The 19,889-nt window shown below is 45.9% G+C and overlaps 2 protein-coding genes across 5 annotated transcripts in view; one reads left to right on the forward strand and one right to left on the reverse strand.

Moving 5' to 3' along the window:
• LOC144113574 (peptide methionine sulfoxide reductase-like) overlaps nt 1-19,889 on the reverse strand; it is a 28,712-nt gene that overhangs the window by 2,637 nt on the left and 6,186 nt on the right. The window contains exons 2-4 of one of the 3 annotated variants that reach the window (XM_077646727.1): nt 7,105-7,219; nt 5,108-5,283; nt 2,631-2,657 (exon numbers count right to left, since the gene is read on the reverse strand). In XM_077646727.1, the coding sequence (XP_077502853.1) occupies nt 2,631-2,657; nt 5,108-5,283; nt 7,105-7,125 (224 nt within the window). In that variant the 5' untranslated portion in view covers nt 7,126-7,219. The remainder of the gene's footprint in view (nt 1-2,630; nt 2,658-5,107; nt 5,284-7,104; nt 7,220-19,889) is intronic. The other 2 variants (XM_077646725.1, XM_077646726.1) reach the window with 2 other exon arrangements.
• The window catches only part of LOC144113575 (protein FAM210B, mitochondrial-like), a 48,982-nt gene continuing 41,507 nt past the window's right edge, over nt 12,415-19,889 (forward strand). Inside the window, exons 1-3 of one of the 2 annotated variants that reach the window (XM_077646729.1) lie at nt 12,415-12,658; nt 14,337-14,410; nt 17,162-17,237. In XM_077646729.1, coding sequence (XP_077502855.1) covers nt 17,210-17,237 — 28 coding nt within the window. In that variant the 5' untranslated portion in view covers nt 12,415-12,658; nt 14,337-14,410; nt 17,162-17,209. The remainder of the gene's footprint in view (nt 12,659-14,336; nt 14,411-17,161; nt 17,238-19,889) is intronic. The other variant, XM_077646730.1, reaches the window with a different exon arrangement.

Here is a 19,889-nt window from a genome sequence, read left to right on the forward strand (position 1 = left end):
ACTAAATGTCTGAGTACTTGTGTTTTGGCTTCTCGCTTCTATAAATTTACAGACTAATTTACAGACGAAGCTTTCCTCAGATTAAGCCACTTCACGAAACAGGCATAAAAAAGGTTTAAGGTGTAGTGGTGGACGAAAACACTGGCCTGGAATAAGCGCAGGATATCCTCTATATTTTGTCCGGTGTCTTCAGCTTTGTGCCCTGAATAATGCGCTCACTGGAAGGCGAATTTTTGGATGGAAATCGGGTTTAACCCGATTTTGAAGAGGTCTGTTGGAGTGCAAAAATTGGGTAAAATCTGGTTGAACCTGAAAAAGAAGGGCCATATATGTATATTCTAACTGATCTGAGCAGGCATCAGTCGCGTTCGGCACCCTATCCCCATTCTGACATCTCTGTATGCACACGGTTCCGACGTATATGAGGGTGGTCGCTGGTTCGATCCCCTTCAAATTTTATGCGTGGCGTCCACGTAACGAGAGCCAAGAGTTAAAAAAAACTAATACGTACTTTGCGAAAATTAAGCAGAACTCCAAGAGTACTGCTGACAGTAAGCGTCAGTAGTTTTGCTTCATATCACTATAAGTAATATAATTTTATCCCACTGGCGTTACGAGAAAAGCTTCCATTGGAAAGTTTCAGAGCCAAACAGAACCTTGATCAATTCGTTTTCTGGAAAGGTTGCTTTCTTCTGAATACTACTGATTTAACGCTGTGAATGGAACGCGCAGAACTCCAGAGACGCAAGCGCTACGTAATTCCAACCAATCCAAACAGGCAGCGCGATCGTCCTGCGTGCTTGCAGCACTCCGTGGTGTTCAACATGACGACGCGCAGGGCATTCTCAGATACACCCGCAGAAGTCAAAAGGGGTTCTTAGTACATCGGTGCCCTCCAAACCAAGTATAAAATATGACGATTATTTGATTTTAATGGCGAAAGGTAAGCGTGGCCAAAAGGCGCCATGTTTGACATGTTTTTGGTCTGCTCGTTGTTGGGTCAGAAACCCCACCTTCCAAAATATATCACCCGAGCTAAAGCGGAGCACTAAGCCAGAGGAAAGCTTGTACACATTCGACAACCGGTGTGTACGCGACGGCACTGGAGGTCGAACCCTGCACCTTCCGCATACGAGGAGGGAAGTTGTCACACATGTGTTTGAAGCCAGCATGTTTGCAACATTTCAAATCGTGCATGTTTTATCCCATGCGCGCACAATTGGAAGGTTGTCGCTGTCATTGTAAGTATTGTGTGCAGGTCTTTCAGGACCAATGCCAGACTTCTTGCAATGGGTGTGTGTTGTGCGTATACAGGATGTTCACAGCACATTGAGGATCACAGCCGATGTTTACTCCTTTGCGCGCGAAACATCACGGGGGTAGAGCGAACCTCGCGGTGGGCGTTCGGTCTTAACCTGCGAGCTCAGGTTGGTCAGCCAGGCGCTCTTTGTTATTCTGAACGCAGTGCTGAATGCGAAACTAACCTTCACGAAAATTACTGAGTGTTTCCCCAGGTGTTAAATAACTTTTGGGGACGTTTAGTACGTGTCGGTATGGCTCTAAAATAAGTCAGTTTGCTAACCGGCCTGATCACATAGATGCACGCACGCGCGCGCATCAACAGAAGCCTGTAAGTACCGTGACGAACAAGTACATATACATCCATGTACGATAAGGCACTCAATTTCCTAAAGCTAGTTGGTTTTTCACGGCACCACGACCGCGAGGTGGAAACACTTTTATCACTTTCACTTTCAGGGAAGTATGCTGGTTTAAATGCCGTTGGTTTATGGTTTATGGGGTTTAACGTCCCAAAGCGACTCAGGCTATGAGGGACGCCATGGCGAAGGGCTGCGGAAATTTCGACCACCTGTGGTTCTTTAACGTGCACTGACATCGCACAGTACACAGGACTCTAGAATTTCGCCTCCACCGAAATTCGACCGCCGCGGCCGGGATAGAACCCGTGTCTTTTGGGCCAGCAGCCGAGAGCCATAACCACTGAGCCACCCGCGGCGGCTTTAAATGCCGTTGGAACAGAAAAAGTTTGCATACCGAAAATGCCTCGAAAAAAAACAAACTTAATTTTCTCGAAGCATAGGCGTGCACCATACAACTGGGAGATGCAGTCAGCACTTGCGTCTGCGACCACTTAAGTGCTCCTTTTAGCTGCCGGTGGCATGCCTAAGCTGCGAGAAAATCCACTGCAACGACTGTTATATGAGGTACTTCTACAGGGAACAATGGCTGTGCGTAACAGAAAACGGAAGCTCTGCCACGAAGCCGAGTGGTATTATGGTGATTGTACCCGCCATAACGGTAGAGACAGGGCAAGTGGTTTGTCGAGGACGCGGCCAGATTTGTGAAGAAATCGGCGTATGCGTCGGCTTACAAAGCTAGACAGAGGTGATTGCCACCTTGTCTTCGAAACAAGCACCGATGGCGCAGTGGCAAAGGGCATCTCGCTTCTGATTTTTATGACCGCAGGCTTGATTTCTGAGATCGACGATAGCATTTCAACCAGCAGAAGACATTCTGAAATGTCGCATAGCCTCCTAAAGGTTCAGGATCTCTCCGCATCCGAAGCCGTGCCAGGCAAAAAAAAAAAAAAAATCTCCACAAACGCTTACTCGTCCTCCTCTTCCTCCCCGGGGCTCCTGCATTATGGCAGACAACAGAGAAGCACGTTACCGGCCTGAGTATAACTACCACGACAGCACTATATAGTCACATATTACTACGCCGTGCGCAGCCACTTGTTCGGAGAAGAAGAGGAGGAATAACGTATAGCTGTGTCTCGTGCAGCACATCAAGCGGGGTGGCTGTTTTAATCTTTTAATCACCACTTCACTGTTAAGATTTGTAGATGATTACCTGGTTGTCGTTCGGAAGAGCAATGGAAGCCTTCATCGGGCAGCAGAAAGCACAGTCTCTACCTTCGCGAAGTGTCTTAAGCCACTGTCGTTTACTCACGAGGTTCCCGTACAGGGCACCATCCGTTTTTTTTTTTTTAAATCCAAAACTCGTTTCCCTAAGTCGTCTTTGCTGGATGTATGAGCCTATAGAGGGAACTAGAGTCACTAGAGGGAACGAGTCCCTCTTACCCTTCTCCTCGGCACGTACGAAGTCGGTTAAGAGAGGGGTGGTAAAAACTTGCCTATCTAATGCAGTCGACAAGTCGTGTACGTGCCTAATGACGACAAGTTTCGATTATCAGGTAGATCACCTTCAGGTAGCAGGCTACCCGAGGCATCTCGTAATAGCGATAACAGAAGGCTTGCACAGGCAGGAGAAAAACAGGAGGTTGACAGATAAAGGCGAAGGTCTGAACGAAATCGTTATGATGCCATATATTCAAAAGCTTTCCCATGCCCTCAAAAAGGTTGCACAAAAAATTAAAGTTTGCACGTCGGCACCAGAAAGATTGCCCCGCATGTGCAAGGCCACTTGCCCGTACGTCATTGATTGGAATCCCTGCTCGATAGGGCATAAGAATCTGCCTCGTACTGACAACGTAGTCTACAAGATACCGCATTCGCGTGACAAGATGTATACAGGGCAGACAGGCCGTTGCCTTAATAAGCGCCTCAGTGAATACCACAGAAATGTTAGAGATGAGGGATCTAATAATTTGGCTCGTAATTTCCGTGTTCACAAGTGCGCACCTGAGTTTGAAGAATGTTCGCTGATAGGCAAACATGGCAATCAAAAAACGAGAGAGATAATTGACGGAAAGTGAGAGTAGCGCAAAACGGAACAAAGGGACAGAGAAAGACAGACACAACACAGGATCACCGTTACCGACTCGCCCAAGTTTCTACCCTTGAGATAATTGACGCAGCGGCAATTGAAAAAGCGGGGATGGAGAATTGTGTTAGCAGTCCTTCTGTATAATTATCAAAAAAAGACAGCTTTCTTGGATTCAGGGCCGCGGGCGATATTGTAAAAACGTGCTCACTAGTTGTTTTTGTTTTTGTGTGCTTTTGTTGCTTTTACGTTTTGACACATCATGCGCTGTTGAGAAGATAATCGTTGGCACGCTTCTATCCTCGTACCCTGCTTGTCACTTTAAAATGCGGTAAGCGGCAAACAAAAATCGTTTAGTGGAAGTTTAGCGCTCATGTTGTGCCCCTTCCGCCTTGTGCGCTATGGAACCTCATGTTGATTACCTACCAGCCCGAGCCCTAACCCTTCTAAGCTATGCCGTGTTAACTAGCAAGCTGACTATCTAAAATGTAATAGCTAAATTTTTAGCGATTAGATTTAGGCGCCTCACTGTATAGAGACTTTTAGCTCGCCGTCAGAAATAGTCGTATCAGTTTAGTAAAATTGTTGCTGGGCTGTTTGGTGCATATTTCAAAAGGCACTAGCGTCTTGTCCCGTGTTTCTTTCTATTGCTCATCCTGTGCTGCGTAAACTTATCACTTAGCAGCGCTGGCTTTTAGATTTCCGAAAGTGCGATCCTCGTAAGAGCATGCATAGCAGGAAATTCGAGCGACAAAATCCAAAACTGCAAAAAGAGCGCGGGACACGCGCGCTGCCGGGTGATGCGCCCTTGTACATGTGTGGCTGCGCACACTTTTGCCAGCCGGCTTTGGTTTTCCACGCCCGGAGAGCGAACAGTCCTTACGATGAAGCGCCAACGATGATCACAGTTTCGAAAATCGTAAAATTATAGCTACTACAATGACGAGCTACAAAATTTCTAATTACAATGACGCGCCGCACTGTAATATAGCTCGACTCGTCTTCGCTATTCCTGACGTCCTTCACCGATGACAATAAGTGATGCCCACAGAAAACGCTTATTCAAATAATAATAATAACAACATTTTTATTATTACTAACATCGTTCAGTGAAATATACTGTATAATGTTCTCTCCTATAAAAAGTTCCCAGGATAACGGATTTGTTTGCTGTTCGTGTTGTATTCTTACAGCTATAGCTTCCTCTCGGGCGAGGGGAAATAAGTTCTCACCCCTTCGAAGGTGCCAGGTAATGCTAAGAGGGTCTGAAAATGCCTTGGCCTGGGAACTTTTAAGGGTGGTGCATGCCGCCAAGGCGGTGTTCACAGATCAGAAAAGAGGCACACACGAGCCCACTCACAGCGAGCGGTAGGTGATGGACTCTTTCTTGGCGGCTGCGGCGAACCCGACGGTAGTACGCAGCACCCCCTTGGCGGCGCCGAACATCGCCTCGGGTGCCCAGAAGCAGCCCATGCCGAATGTGGCCTTCTCGAACGGCACTTCGGGCTCGTACAGGCGCTTCGTCGATGGTTGAATCTGCGGCAGCGTACGTCGCAGTTGACAAGTAAACGAGTTCAACTACATTTGTTTGATCGTCAATTTTTAAAGACAGCATCCCACACAGGAATCCTGTAAATCACTAAACAGGCTTGTCTGTAATGGTTTAGAACCAATAAGTAGAATGAATTTTAAGCGTCCAGAAGGCGGTAAGTTGAAACCTACCGAATCCAGCTATCTGAGGTTCAGGCCCTCGACAGTTTACGTAAACGTCTTTACATGCATGCCATTATTTGCAGGAAAGTAAAGGGTGATCAATAGGAATGGAATAACTGCTCGAGTAATTTTGTGTGCAAAGAAATTATGACGTCACTGCGCTCAATGCAGACATAGCGGCGCACTGATGAGCGATAAACTGGGCTTTTTCGCATAGTTACATCAAATTGAAAATGTGTAACTTTTGTGGCAATTGATGAAGGAATAGCTGTGGGAGGGTTAGGTTATATGTGACACAGCGGTCGACTCGGTTGTTAGCACAAGCTTCCATGGCATACCTGTCGCCAGTCGATGCACCGTCGCATGTTATGCCCAAATAGCCGTTAGCAAATTTAAAGCACCTCTACAAGCAGCACCTCTACAACCAGCCCCTCATCCGGCAATCACATTCAAAGGTGCACTTGTGCATCAACAATCTTTTTGACTGTTTATTCTTCATGAAGTAATCTACCTCCTAAATACCTCCTAAGTACCGTTGCACCTAGCAGATCGCTTCGGATGCACGGCACAAAAATTGATATATTGTCAACTATTAAGTTGCGTCATTTTTGTCTTTCCCGACGATCTGTTCGTGAACGGCTTCTCGTTTCCTGTCGTCAAGGGGTAGCGTTTTATTCTCATTAATGCAACGTATAGAAGCCATCCATCCTAATGAAACTTCTAGAACTAAGCCACGATCGATGTATGCCTGGTGGTTATTAGAAGGGCGTGGTCGTGTACGTGCTCCGGAAAGTGAAGTAATTTCGACTATAATTCACCGGTCATTAATATACTATATTGATCGCATAGTAGCTATAACAGCATCGTTAGCAGAAGCAACAAAAATTGCTTCTTTAAATGAAATGCCATACAAATTTGGTACACATCGCATGATACTCCTGAGTTTACACCTTGCATGCCCAGCTTTCTTGGACATCAGCAACTAATGCCATCGAATAGCCACCAATAGCGAACACAGCGCAGCTCAGTGATGATATTTTAAACGCGTCATTATTAGAAAACTACAGAGTCTGAAGAGTTTCTGCGCGAACATGACGATTATAATGGCTGACTATTGCGCCTCGCTGCAAAATATGACCTATAAAATGCTTCCTGCGATCACACCAATTATTTCCGACGGCCATAGAAAATAATTAAAATGCACCGAAAATTGTAAATTCCCGCGGTGATTTTCAGTTCAGCGCCACTTGGCGCGTGGTGGCAGCCGTGCAAACTAGAAGCGTTCCTCCAGAATTCCTGGGCTTGACGATATCAAAGAATGGACCGCTCGGAACGGTACTCTGTAATTGTACTTGCATCGAAGCTCGCAAGTTTAGTAAGAAATACTACAATCTGATCAGGCTTTGCGCTGAGTGACACCAACAAGTCGTTAGCTGAAGTTACTTTCATCAAAAAATACCAAAAAGAAAGAGAAACTGCGGTCTGCGTGCATCATGCACTTGCTATTGTTCTGACGTCCCTATACTACAGTCTGCACGAAATGTAAGTAATGATTAAAATTTAATTTGACTAAGTTTTGCGGAAGCTGTTATAATATATATAACTAAAGGGAAGTCTCTAAAAATGATAACCGGTATTACTTACTGCCCCCGAGCCGCTCCCCATTTTAGGGACCGCGGAAATCGCCGCTCAGATTATGACATCACCGATCAGATCACTTGTTGCTTCCTTGACAAGGCGTCGTAATGTTACCTGCGTGCTAAAACATTTTTTTCATAAGCATTTGTTACCAACTAGTGCATCGAAAAGCAGTCTATATACGAAAAGCTGATCTGCTTCGGCTTTTGTTTCCAACGCACTTTTAATGCGAAAGCATTACAAGTCCCATTATGAAAAAAAGCCGCGCGCGCGTGTGCGTGCGTGTGTGCGTGCGTGTGCGTGTGCGTGTGTGTGTGTGTGTGTGTGTGTGTGTGTGTGTGTGTGTGTGTGTGTGTGTGTGTGTGTGTGTGTGTGTGTGTGTGTGTGTGTGTGTGTGCGCGCGCGCGCGCTCGCCCATGCGTGTGTGTGTATTCGCAGATGGCACAGAGAATAAATTCTAGTGATGTCAAGAAAGGTGACGGCATCAAGCAGCCGTATGACGCACACTGAAAGCCAAGAGTGCACCGCCACCTCAGACATTCCTGTACATGTCCTACCTCAATGCGGCGCCAGTTTTCCGGACATTCGTACCGAAATTGTGACGCAGCCGTTTGTCACACCGCGTTCCAGGTAGTGTCGTACGATTTCTCGTATAGCTTGCATGTGCTAGTCAAGTTGGAGGCTAGCTTGCGACAGGGATTCCAACCGACGACATATGCACCTTCAATTGTATGCCTTCCTAGACTCTCGTATCCAAACTGTGATGCAACCGTTCGTTGTACAGTGTTCCGGGTGGTGCCATATACGCGCGTGGACAGACAGACAGACAGAAAAACTTTATTTCTGCAAGTGAGTTTTAGACCCTGCTGGGTCCCTGGGCCACTGCGCGTTCCCGCACTGTGTCATGTAGGTCATGTCGGGACATGGACACCACCCGGAACGCTCTTGTGGCTTTCATTAACTCGCAGAAAAGAATTTTAATGCATGTACTAATATTACGCGTAAACAATAAACCCAGAGACAGTAATGCTTTTGCATACCCACACGTAAACCGACTTAGCTGTCCATGCCGAATTTTTTATGCCGTTTCCTTCTATGTTCTACGCCGAAGCGCGTTAATTAGTGCTATATTTTGTGCGTCTGCGATGTCGGCGGAAAATTTTTCACGCAGGCCCATGTTATGCTAACTTTCACATGTGGGCCTGTGGGCTGGGCTTTATTTTCAAATGGGGTCGGCTTCATATTTCCTTCCAGTTTGAGCAATTGATGCAGAAGGCAGTGTTGCGACTTTTGCAGGTGGTACCGCATGAATTCAGGTGCCCCCGATTTGCTACAGCGTCTGGTCCCGTGAAATTTTACTGGAAGAACATGTTACCTCGCAGAATACAACGAAGTTTTGCAGTGGCAAAGAGTAAAGATAAGATGCTCCTCCGCGGTGCTCACGCGTGCGTATATTGGAGGGCTCCAGATTACCTTCAATCACCTGGGATTGACATCGCACAAAACATGAGCGTTTTTCGCCTCTCGTCTCTTATTTATTTATTTATTTACTCACAGCGCCATAGTGGCATTACAGTGGGGGGGGGGGGGGGGTAGGTTGTACAAAGCAAAAAAGAATTATTACAAGGGCAGTCACAATGACAATGCAAACACTTCATTGTCAGTAAATATTAACAAGAAATGAAGACAAAGCATTCCATTCTCGAACAGTGTGAGGAAAACACGACATCTTGAACATATCGGTCCCTGACCTGAATTCGCGCACTTTATGGTTATGATCAACCCGCTCGGATCTGTAGTGTGGATGAAAAATGTACTTCTCCCTAGGAATAGCACTCCTATTGTAATATATATTATTAAAAATTTAAGCCTTAGCTTTCTCCTTCTTACTTCAAGGGGTTCCCATTCTAATTCCTGTTTTATGACACACACACTAATGTATTTACTATAATTCCCAGAAACATGGCGGGCCGCTAAGTTCTGGACTCTAATTTTTGTCTGTCGGTCTTTGTCGGCGGGTCCCATACAGTACAAGCATATTCTAGAGCGGACCTAATATACGTTTTTCAATAGTAAACCCCTAGAGTCTTGCGGAAACATTCTCGTGTTACGGCGCAAAAAATCCAACATTTTGCAATTTTTCCCAGCAACATAATAAGTCGATGCCAACATAGTTTAGAGGTGATGTACACACCTAAATACTTATATTCGAGAACAGTTTCCAATAAGTGGCCGTTTATGTTATAGACGCAATTGGGTACATTCTTTTTCTTCGTGAAACACATGTGCACTGTTTTTTGCAAATGTTTATTCATGTGCCACTGTTCGCACCACCGGTGCAATGCATTTAGGTCTTCCTGCAAAGCAAGTGAATCCTGGGAATTTTTCACTTCTCTGTAGACTACAGAGTCATCAGCGAATAGTCGCATGTAGGAAGCAATATTCTCTGATATGTCATTAATAAACACAAGAAAAATCAACGGTCCCAAAACTGACCCTTGTGATACGCCTGACGTGACGAAAGTTACATTTGATTTGGCTCCGTTTATTGTGACATACTGACACCTTAAACTTAAATATTCCCTAATCCATTCAACAACCTTCTCATTCACATTTAAACAACGCAACTTGTGGACTAAGAAACCATGATCTACTACGTCAAAAGCCTTTTTAAAATCAATGAATATGGAGTGAATGATGCTACAACGATCCAAAGCTTCGCATACCTCATGAACAAACTCTGTTAGTTGCGTAACACAGCATGTTTCCTGCCCGAAGCCGTGCTGATTTGGATTTAATAAGGGATTGAGATTATTCATTATGTTCATATATAGGATGTGTTCTAGAGTTTTACAGGCGTTGCTTATTAAGGATATAGGACGGTAATTAGAGACTAATTCCCGAGGCCCGGTCTTATGAATAGGGACCACGCAGGCAACCTTCCAGACTGTAGGAAGAGAGCTGGTGAGCAAAGATTTCTTGAATAGGAGAGCTAAAAAAGGAGATACAGATTCGGCACACATCTTTAAAAGGCCACTGGACAAACCACCAGGGCCTCCAGCTTTGGACACATCTAGTCGTTGAAGTAATGCAGTAATTCCCCTTTCATCTGTTTCTATGGACGCCATAGGATTAAGCTGAACTGGTTGATAAGGGATGTCACAAGTTGTGCTTGGCAGAAATAACGAACTGAAAAAATCATTAAAGGAGTTTGCCTTTTCAAGACTGCCATCTATCAGGTGGCCATTGTGCGCTATGAATGGAATGCTTACCTTAATCTTTACCATTGCGCTTAACGTATCGCCAAAATTCATTTGGGTTCTTTTTGAACCTTGACGAGGAAGAGTCAAGGAAGCCCTTTTTAGCTTTTGCAAGAGCCATCTGTAGAGCATTGTTAGCCGCCTTCAAGTTTGAACCTTGACGAGGAAGAGTCAAGGAAGCCCTTTTTAGCTTTTGCAAGAGCCATCTGTAGAGCATTGTTAGCCGCCTTCAAGTTTGTTTTCGTCAAGGTGCTGCGATTACTTTTATAGCTTTTAGACGCTCTTTGGCGTTTGTTATGAAGGCGTCGTAAATCGGCATTGAATCATGGCTTATTCTTCCAACGCCTTGGTGACTGCACCCATGACGGAACAAACCTTTCCTGTAAATCTAACATTTTGTTTTTGAAACTAAGCCACAGTTCATTAACACTGCAAGTTTCTTACAAGGTCTCGTAAAGAGGAAAATAAGCTTCCAACGCTGAGTCTATTCCTGCATTATTAGCTTTCGAGTAATCATACATATTTCGATCAAGATGCAGCCATGCACCGTGGCGTCATAACTGCGGCTTCTAGCACAGCCATTGCTTATGCTGCGTAATCGAAGATATATACCGACACCCTTCTCGTTTTTGGGGGAGGCGGGAATCATTCAGCGCACGTGGTGAACTCGCGGCTGGGACTGCTGATGGGCACTTCGCAAAATGCTGGAAATTTCCAAAAAAAGAACTGGAAAGAATACTATACCAAGTATTTCAGGGAAGCCCGGCACTAAATTTTTAAAATACTTTTTCTGAGGTAAAGGGACGCTTTTTGAGGCATCGAAATACTAGTGTTGGCGGAAACCAGAAAGGAGATGAACCATGTTAAGTAGTGAACTGATTACAGTTACATATAGACGCCTGGTTGCAATTAGAGATGTGTAGCTAGCCACTAGTAACAGTCATATGAGCATTTAGAATTTCGAAAACGCGATTGCCGTCACCACTGTGGCTCAACAAATATTTATCATTTCTCGTGCAATTTGAAAACCGCGCGCCTTCTTTGCGCGCGCAGTGACGTCCATCAAACCGCGTCACCACATCTTCTGGGACTGTCCGACATATCGCCCACCAATGTCGCTTCAGAGGCTCGGGCACGCGGGCCCGTGGGAGACCTTGCTGCTGAGCTCCGACTTGGAAACACAACTACAGGCCGTGACAAGAGCCCAAGAGGTCGCCACCAGTCTCCACTGGCGGCCACCCAGAAAGATCAACTAATCCACTTGTTACTCAAGCTGATAATGATAGTTTTCAATTCCAAATTGCTCAAACCTTTAGTTTTGTAACGTCGGCCGCGATTGCATCATCACTGTTTTCCCCAAAACTCACATATTTTATTGGCTAGTGTTTTGCGGAAGCTTTATATTGTTATACTGTCTATTCGATTAGGTAGGAATGCTCTGCCGTGCCCTTTCTGCTCTCTCTTACAGAGATACGACGCTCATGGGTTTTTGCGATAATAGTCGAAGGGAAATTATGTGTGCGCACCCAGAGCCGGTGTCAAACAATGCAGTGTCATTTGTTGTTGCAAAAGTGTTTCATCACACTCAGGTTCGGGGCCGAACTGCAGTTAATCAAGGGAAAACAGCGCAAACACACAGGCGCAGGCCTCCTGATGAAAACGCAGAGCTCGGTTTCGTACACAAAAGAAACTGCGGAACCCATGACGACGTAATCACTTGCGGGTTCCATTTGATCGTTTGTTTGGCGGGGCGATGACCCAAGGCGCGGGTATTACCCGGAGACCAGTCGCTGAGCACGCTCGGTGTTTCCGCCTCCGGCATTTTTTATGCCGTTGTGTTAGCGGAGGATGAGAGGGGCGAGGGAAGCGCCGCGCACATGTCGTCGCCCCCCCTCCTTGGTATTCAAAGCGCCCTGTCAACACGTCACCGCTTAAAGACACCGAAGAGGCATTGTTCCCTGGAGAGAAGCCGAACAAAAGCCAATACAGCTGCGATGTTCTGCGTCCGACGTTCCCGCAAAACGGAACAGCTTGGCCGCGCGGCTATCTCTCTCCGCAGGGGGCTGCGCGCGCATTCGGCGTATAATCGGTGCTAGTTGCGATCGCGCTGAGAGGGCCAGCGAGATTAGATCGGCTCCCATCAGCAACCGCGTTTCTTTTGTTCGCGATGCGGACGACGCAGGGATTTGTGCGTGCGTTGCGCTGGGCGAAGCAGACGCGGAGGTGACAGCTCGAGTGCGCTCGCTCGTTCTGCTCGCAAACAGCTGCATGCCGACGACTCGAGAGCAGAAGGTCAGAAGGTGCGTACACATGCAACTCTGTCTCCCGGCGCGTGCCACCAGGCAGTATACGGGCGGCCAACTGCTAGGCTGCTGAGTGCGCGTCAGTCCACGTTGAACGTGCGTTATACCTACGATGCTGAGCGGAGAACCTCCGTATTTCAGCGGCCCGCTCAGCGCCGCTCAGTAGCCGGCTCCGACATCAGTTATTTTGACTTCGAATCGACGCGGAAGTGATGTGTAGAGATCATGTATATGTACCGTAAAATGCGCGGAAAACACACTAATTTAACCCCGAGAGCACCAGCTGCAGGTCAAGAAAACAATACACGTGAGACTGCCGAAACGTGTAAGAACAGTTACCTCGGAAGTTCTTGTCGCTTGTTTGCTGAGCGCTGCATTTTTCCCGCAGTCAGGGCCAACAACGTGAATGAGCTCAATACTAAACTGAGGATCAACCGCGCGTATTGAAACCTCCGAGAGAGGTCATTAAGCTATACTCATCCAAAGAGTAGCTTGTTTATTATTGTACCTGACATATTATGACGCTGCACTTGTGAGCTCAAACTGAATGCAGCCTCAGGCTTAGTCGCTCGGCCAAATGCGAGGAGCAAAGTGAAGGTATGGACAGAACAGTTAATTGCCTGTGCACATTCTGCCGTCATGCATGCAAGCTATTCGCTCTACTTGAGCACCCTTGCGCTGTGCTGTCATTCGAGCGTTCAGAAATCTCTTCTTGCTTATAAGGTCTGTCCGTCCGCAGTCAGCCATTCAATGACATAAGCAACTGCAAAAAGTCAGACTGTAAGCGGGGACGACACCTTAATTCTCTTCACATCTTACACTTTCAAGCCTTTCATCCAACGTTGTGGCTTTTTAGTCGATGGCACCTGCTGCGTTTATACGAAAATTTTAGCTGAACAAACAGTCCTTGAGGTGAGATATGCTCAGAGCCGTTCGTTTTCGGGTAAAACCCGTTTTTACCGGATTCTTGCACTCTGGAGAGGTGCGTCTTCGTCTTCTAGCGAATGCGTTTTCTATAGACGACGTAGTTTTCCAGCGTACAAAAGTAAAGTTATGAAAATTAGTGGATATCTAGCGCTTATTCCAGAGGGATAGTGTAAGTTAACTGATGATTTAAACCTCTTTTACCGCTTGTTACTCATGACGCGGCCTGATTTGAGGATAAGTTCGAAAAGCAGTTTTAGAAACGAGACGTCAGAACATGGGTGCTGATCAAACGTCTTACTGGTAGTGGTATAATTGCATCAAGTGCTACCACGACGTCCTGCTCAGATTCCCTTGCTTGCTTCTAAAATGGCCGCTTTGATGCTGAATGAATACTTTTCAGTGTACAAATAAAGGCAGGCATGTCTTTCATTGACGCGAAAGCGTTGCGCAGGAGATGGTAATATACACGACGAAATAAGTGTAATAAATGAGAAGAAAAAGAAATATCTGCTCTGGAAACGGAATTTTAGTGGAGCCAGCCGTTTCCATACCATTTGTGAAATAATGAGCAAAAGAGAGCATTTTTAGTTTGTCCCACTCAAAAACGATGGCTCATAGTAATCTGCTTTTGCTCTTTAAAAAAATCCGAGAAAAGAAACCAAGTTACGGACTTTTCTTGCTGAATAACCTGATTTGAACCCAGATTTGAGATAACAAAAATTATCGCCCGATTTTCACCCTCCCTCAGGTCAGAAAAAAATATAAGAACAACAACATCCCATCAGCGATCTGTCATATCATCGCAAGCAGCCGAAATAAAGGGTAAGAGAACAAATTTTTCATAGTGTATGTTTCTTGTGTGTCTTGCGTCACCCGTGGCCATGTTACTAGCTTAAAAAAAAAAAATGTCCTGGGCTCATCACTCCGTCTGGCTCACTGCTCCCTCGATTATACTTTCCCTTTCCTTTGGTAGCTGTTCTGTCACCCATCTTGCACATATCCTTTTCTGCCGTATAGTTTCAGCTATAGAATATAATCTATTTGCTTTATCTAACCCCACGCTACTTTTATTCTAGCTCTCATCTGTCATTTTGCTTTCCATTGCTTGCTGCATTGTTCTAAGCCTGATTTCTCACCATTTTGTTAGCCTTCAAGTTTCGACCCCATAGGTGTGTACTGGCAGGATGCGCCGGTTAAGTAGTTTTCTTTTCAGGGGCATAGGTAACTTGTTGTTCATAATTTGTGTGTGACAGCCAAGTGCACTTTACGCAACTCTTATTCGTCGGCTAACTTCTCGTTTATGATCTGCACTTGCCATGCATGCATATATATATATATATATATATATATATATATATATATATATATATATATATATATATATATATATATATATATATATATATATATATATATATATATATATATATATATACGTATTCCTCGGCTATTTCCGGTGCCTCACGAGCTGAGGTGAGATAATGCTTGTTTGCGAAATCATAACTTTGTTTTGCTCATATTACCACACTTACTCAAAGGTAACGTGCTTTTTTTTTTTACTGAAAATAGAAGAGAAGAGTCGCCCCTCGCGTTTTTTTGAGGTACTTTTGTTCGTAAACGTCTACGCAACTTTCAGTGCACTGCAGCCTTGTTCCTCGCGTTACAGTCGCATGTATTTCTTTCTTCTGTTTCGCGCCACCAAAGTCGACCTCCCTCGCGTTACATTTGTGTTCGCGTTACTTTCGGGTAAATACGGTAACTGCGTTAACTGTAGTAACTGATGCAACCGGGCGTTGCATCAATCGCCCGCCCATGATCTCAACCATTCTCTGTAACTGACTCCCCGAGTTGATTAGTAGGACAGTATCGTCAGCAAATCGGAGGGGCTCAGGTATTCCAGTTTGTAACTGTACCTTACTCGTCCTAAATGAGCGCCCTGAATGTTGTTACTGCGTACAAGTAGTACTGAATAATCTTCAGCGTAATCTTACCGTCTTATCTTTTATGCTTTCGCGCTAAAAAATCCGATTTCGCAAGTATTTTATTTGCGAAGTGGGCTGGCTATGATGACACCTGTATGTTTTTTTTCCTAGCTTAATAAAAGCTCAATTTTCGGTGACTTGTCTTTGGGATTACAGCTCAGTACTCAATCAATATAGGCCAACTGCTATTTATTACCAGTGTGCCTTTAAGACAAAAAAAAAGGCCCCTCAGTTTCAACCCCTGGATTTTGGGATACACTGCATTCTGGAACGAAAAGCGCTGTGGCACTCTTTCTAGTTCCGTAATCCAGGCCCAAAGAATGGAGGTTGTCTATACTACGTCTCGCGACTTGTCGACGGTGTAGTGAAGGCTACGAGTGCGAGGTGACGACTCCCATATGTGTGAGGTATGAGATTTAAGTAAGGGTGTGAGAATATTAAAATTTTCGATTACGAATATGAAGAAAAAATCGCTTCGAATATCGGATCGAATACCTGTTCAGTACAAAAAAAAATTCAGCAAATGATAAACAAGCAATTGTGGTTGTCCCCCCCCCCCCTTTCTTTTTCAACATAGTATACGGTCTTTGCCACTGAAATAAGCAAAACTATACTGATCCGGCATCGTATAAAAACATGATAAGCACAGAAATGTACACTACTTGATTAGACAGCATAACAGTATCCAACCTGTAATGTGGTCATGCATAGTGAAATTCATAAAATGACAAGACTGGCAACAAAAAATAACACGATGTCTAGTAAAACCTAATTCGCAGTTCAAGGGAGCGGAAGAAATGCCCGAAGGTTATCCGAAGGTTGATTTAGAAAATGCCCCGCGCATGCCCCCCCCCCCCCCCTAAAAAAAAATGCGATACAGCCTTACGAGGCTGCTCCATCGCGCAAACACAGCCCGTGACGAGCGCTCAGTTTCGGCGTGCTGGAAGAACAACGCGAACGTAAGCGAGGGCGGAAAGCCGCACACTGGCGTCGGAACGGCGAGACAGCTTCTGAAGAGGAAAGAGAAACGACCAGCGACGCGGCCAGTCGGCGTCCGAAAGCGGCGCATAGCTGTGACTGGACTATCGGATCGGAGAATGCGCGGGCCGACAGCTACCGTCGCCACGGGCGAACGGCGACGTTCAGAAACCGAAACTACGCGGCCAGGCCATTCCTTAACCTAGCGACAGAAGCCCTCCTATCGTTGTCACGCCGCTATACGCCGGTATGTCATGCAGGTATGCGATCGCTGGCGAGTATTCGGGAATTTTCGAATATTCGAAAATTCTCCAATATTAATTTCTCGAACACGAACCGAATATCAAGCGTATTCGATTCGTATTCGAAATTCAGAATATTCTCACAGCCCTAGCTTTAAGCCATGAGGTTTTAAATGAATTAAAAGCTCAATATGTGACAGCTAAGAAAAGTGGTCGTAATTAGACGCTCTGATTTAGATGGGTTCGTCTTTTTTTTTCTGCATTTCACCTTTTTTTCCTTTTCTTTTGTGTGTGTGTGGGGGGGAGGGGCACTAACTTTTTTGTGCCACCGCAGCATTCAGGGGATTTTTTTTTTTACTTCTCTGTTTCAGAGACGGTGAAGACTTCCGCTCGGCGCATTCTCCACCTTGCCGCTTTCCATGGGTTCTCACGCAGCCTCCAGCTCAGGTAATAAGCAGGAGGAATGTATAGACGGTCGAAGTCACTCCTAGGAAGATTGGCTCGTATGTTTAAATATTTCCCGACGCAAGTGTAAGTTACGCAAAGCGTACGGATTGACGCAGAAAAAAAATAGGACGCAATTCTTACATTAGCGCAGCAAAGGAACAGCGATCGCTCGAGGCGTAGAGAATCGATTAGAAACAGCAAAGCTTATGCCTTTGGTGAAGCATTCCAGATATTCTATGCAAAATCGCTTACTATTCACGGCAAGTGGTGTGATGTAAGTCCTACAACTTTTTCCGTGAAGCTGCTAATGGCCCGTTTGAGCGTCCGAGCCGGTAGTGTTGCTGTAAAAGAGATCACGTGAACATTCCATGCACGTACCTCACGCTACCTTTTTCGTCTTCAGGTGGAGCGCGAACGCTCCTCCCTCTCCCCTGATCACGTGACCACGCGTAGCTGCTCCTTGCGATCAAATCCCCCCCCCCCCCCCCCCCCCTAGGCCGTCCCTGCGGTCTGCATGGAACGGGGTGCGCATTCGTAAGACGCCGCTAAATGCTTCCAAAAACACTACGGAGAGGAAGCCATACAGCGGGTACACATCTGGACATTGCCGCGAAGGAAGGCATTAAGCGGGAGTGGGGTAGAGGTGAAAGGGAGACGTTTACGATACTCGGTGACGGTTAATAAGAGCGTAGCTGTTTTAAACTCGCCGCACGATTATGATACTCGGTAAACGTAATCGCTAAAGCACCACCAATGCCGAAGCGCAGCGCCAATGTCGACAAGATCCAGCTGCGAAAGCAGTTTAAATAATATAATTTGTATATTAAAAAAAAACTACATCCAAACGCTGAAGTCACACACACCAGGCGCGCTGTAATAACGCATTACCGAATATCGTAATCGTGCTGCGGGTTTATTATTATTATTTCACCTAGTGCCACATTTGAGAACTGTGGGGGAGTTCCGGCCGGGCGCCCGGGGATCAACCCTTCTGGTCCGTCATGACTTTGGCAGACGCTTCTGCATCCCGGTATATGCGCAGATATCAGAATGCCCCAATCATCGCAGTAATAGCAAAATCTATGCGAAACCGGATGCCTCGTGAGCAGCAGAAGCAGCTTCCTCTCGAGTTTTGTCGACGAATACTCCATTTTAATTCAAGCTACAGATAGCCAAATATACGAACTTTTTTTTTCAACTAAGAACCCTTACAGCGCCACCATTTATGGGTTTTGGAGATGAAGCTTTCAGACACTGCCCAACGCGCGGAGGCTGGACCGAGAGACTTGCGTAGCGTCGAGCGCGTTAGCCAAAACACCTTCAACAAGCTGCCATGTATTAATAGCCCAGCGTCTATAGCACGTGTCTTCAAGGTGACAAACAGGCTTCGACGAACGTGTGACTACTATTACTTCTTCCCCCGCAGAGTGTGACGCTGGAATAACTAATCTTCCGGCATTGCCGCTTGGCATAATTTTACCGTACCCTTTCGCTCACTGTCACCTTTCATGGCACAGGTTGACGCTGGCGTGGAATCGCAAGACGTTTTCAAGGAATTGTTTCAGAACAAACCATACGTGGGCATTAATTCTTCGCTGTTTGCGGCTGCACTCGTGCTAAGCGCATAAGTCGATTGGCCTCGGCGTGCCGAGCGACAGCACTCCACTCGGCTGCAGTGGCCTTGGCCCATCACATCCAGTATACATCAAGAGACGTTTGAAATGGAGGGCTCTTCGCATAAGTTTCGTCCGTTGCGTATTTCTTGAGAATGACTGCACAGAACCGGCGTCATGGTGGCGTCGAAGACTTTGTGCGAGAAGGCAAGTCTTCTACAGCCACCTGGCGCTTCTGTTGGTCTCTTTCCAAACAAGGTCGAATCAAGTTTGTGTTACGAAATTTACACACGGTACGTGTCCTCTCGCAGCCTGAGTGCGGTAAGAACAACGGTGTAAGCAAGCGTTTCTTTTACTTCTTTTGTCTGGCGACCTTCACAACCAGCGTGTGATCACGATATGGTATCGAACACTGAAACAAGTATTTGACTGCCAGTTTAGGTAAGGGCGCAGCGAATAACGTTTTGTGACCGAGTGTGGTTTGGTCCAGGCACACTGCTTGTATACGCGACAGTGGGTGTATAATGATGATGATGATTATGGATTTTTATGGCGCAAGGGCGGCTATGGCCAAAGAGCGCCATGTCACAAGGTATTTTTTCTTTTTCTCAAGGTGGGGTCAGAGACCCATTTCCCAAGCATTTCACCCTAAATAAGCCGAGCACCAGACCAGGGGAAAGCTTGTACCCATTGTATCACCGGTGGGTACCCGGCGGCACTGGGGATCGAGCCCCGCACCTCCCGCATACGAGGCGGATGCTCAACCACTTGGCCACCGCTGCGGTCTAGTGGGTGTATAACCATCGCAGCTAACCCAAAAGCGTTGCAGGAACTTCGGAAGGCAGATAATTTTTTTTTCTCAGCGAAATAGAATAACCGCGCTTCTTTTGCACATGCACATTACCTCGCACGTCGTAGACAATATCCTTGACGAAAGGCCCCTTCCTCTTTCTTCGGTTCCGTCAAGGTCGCATCGTTTTGGCGTCATTATTAATTGAGACAGTAAGCAATAATACTAACTTTTGAAGAAAAAAAATTA

Source organism: Amblyomma americanum, chromosome 1 (assembly GCF_052857255.1).
Source record: "Amblyomma americanum isolate KBUSLIRL-KWMA chromosome 1, ASM5285725v1, whole genome shotgun sequence".
Classification (NCBI taxonomy): Eukaryota; Metazoa; Arthropoda; class Arachnida; order Ixodida; family Ixodidae; genus Amblyomma; species Amblyomma americanum.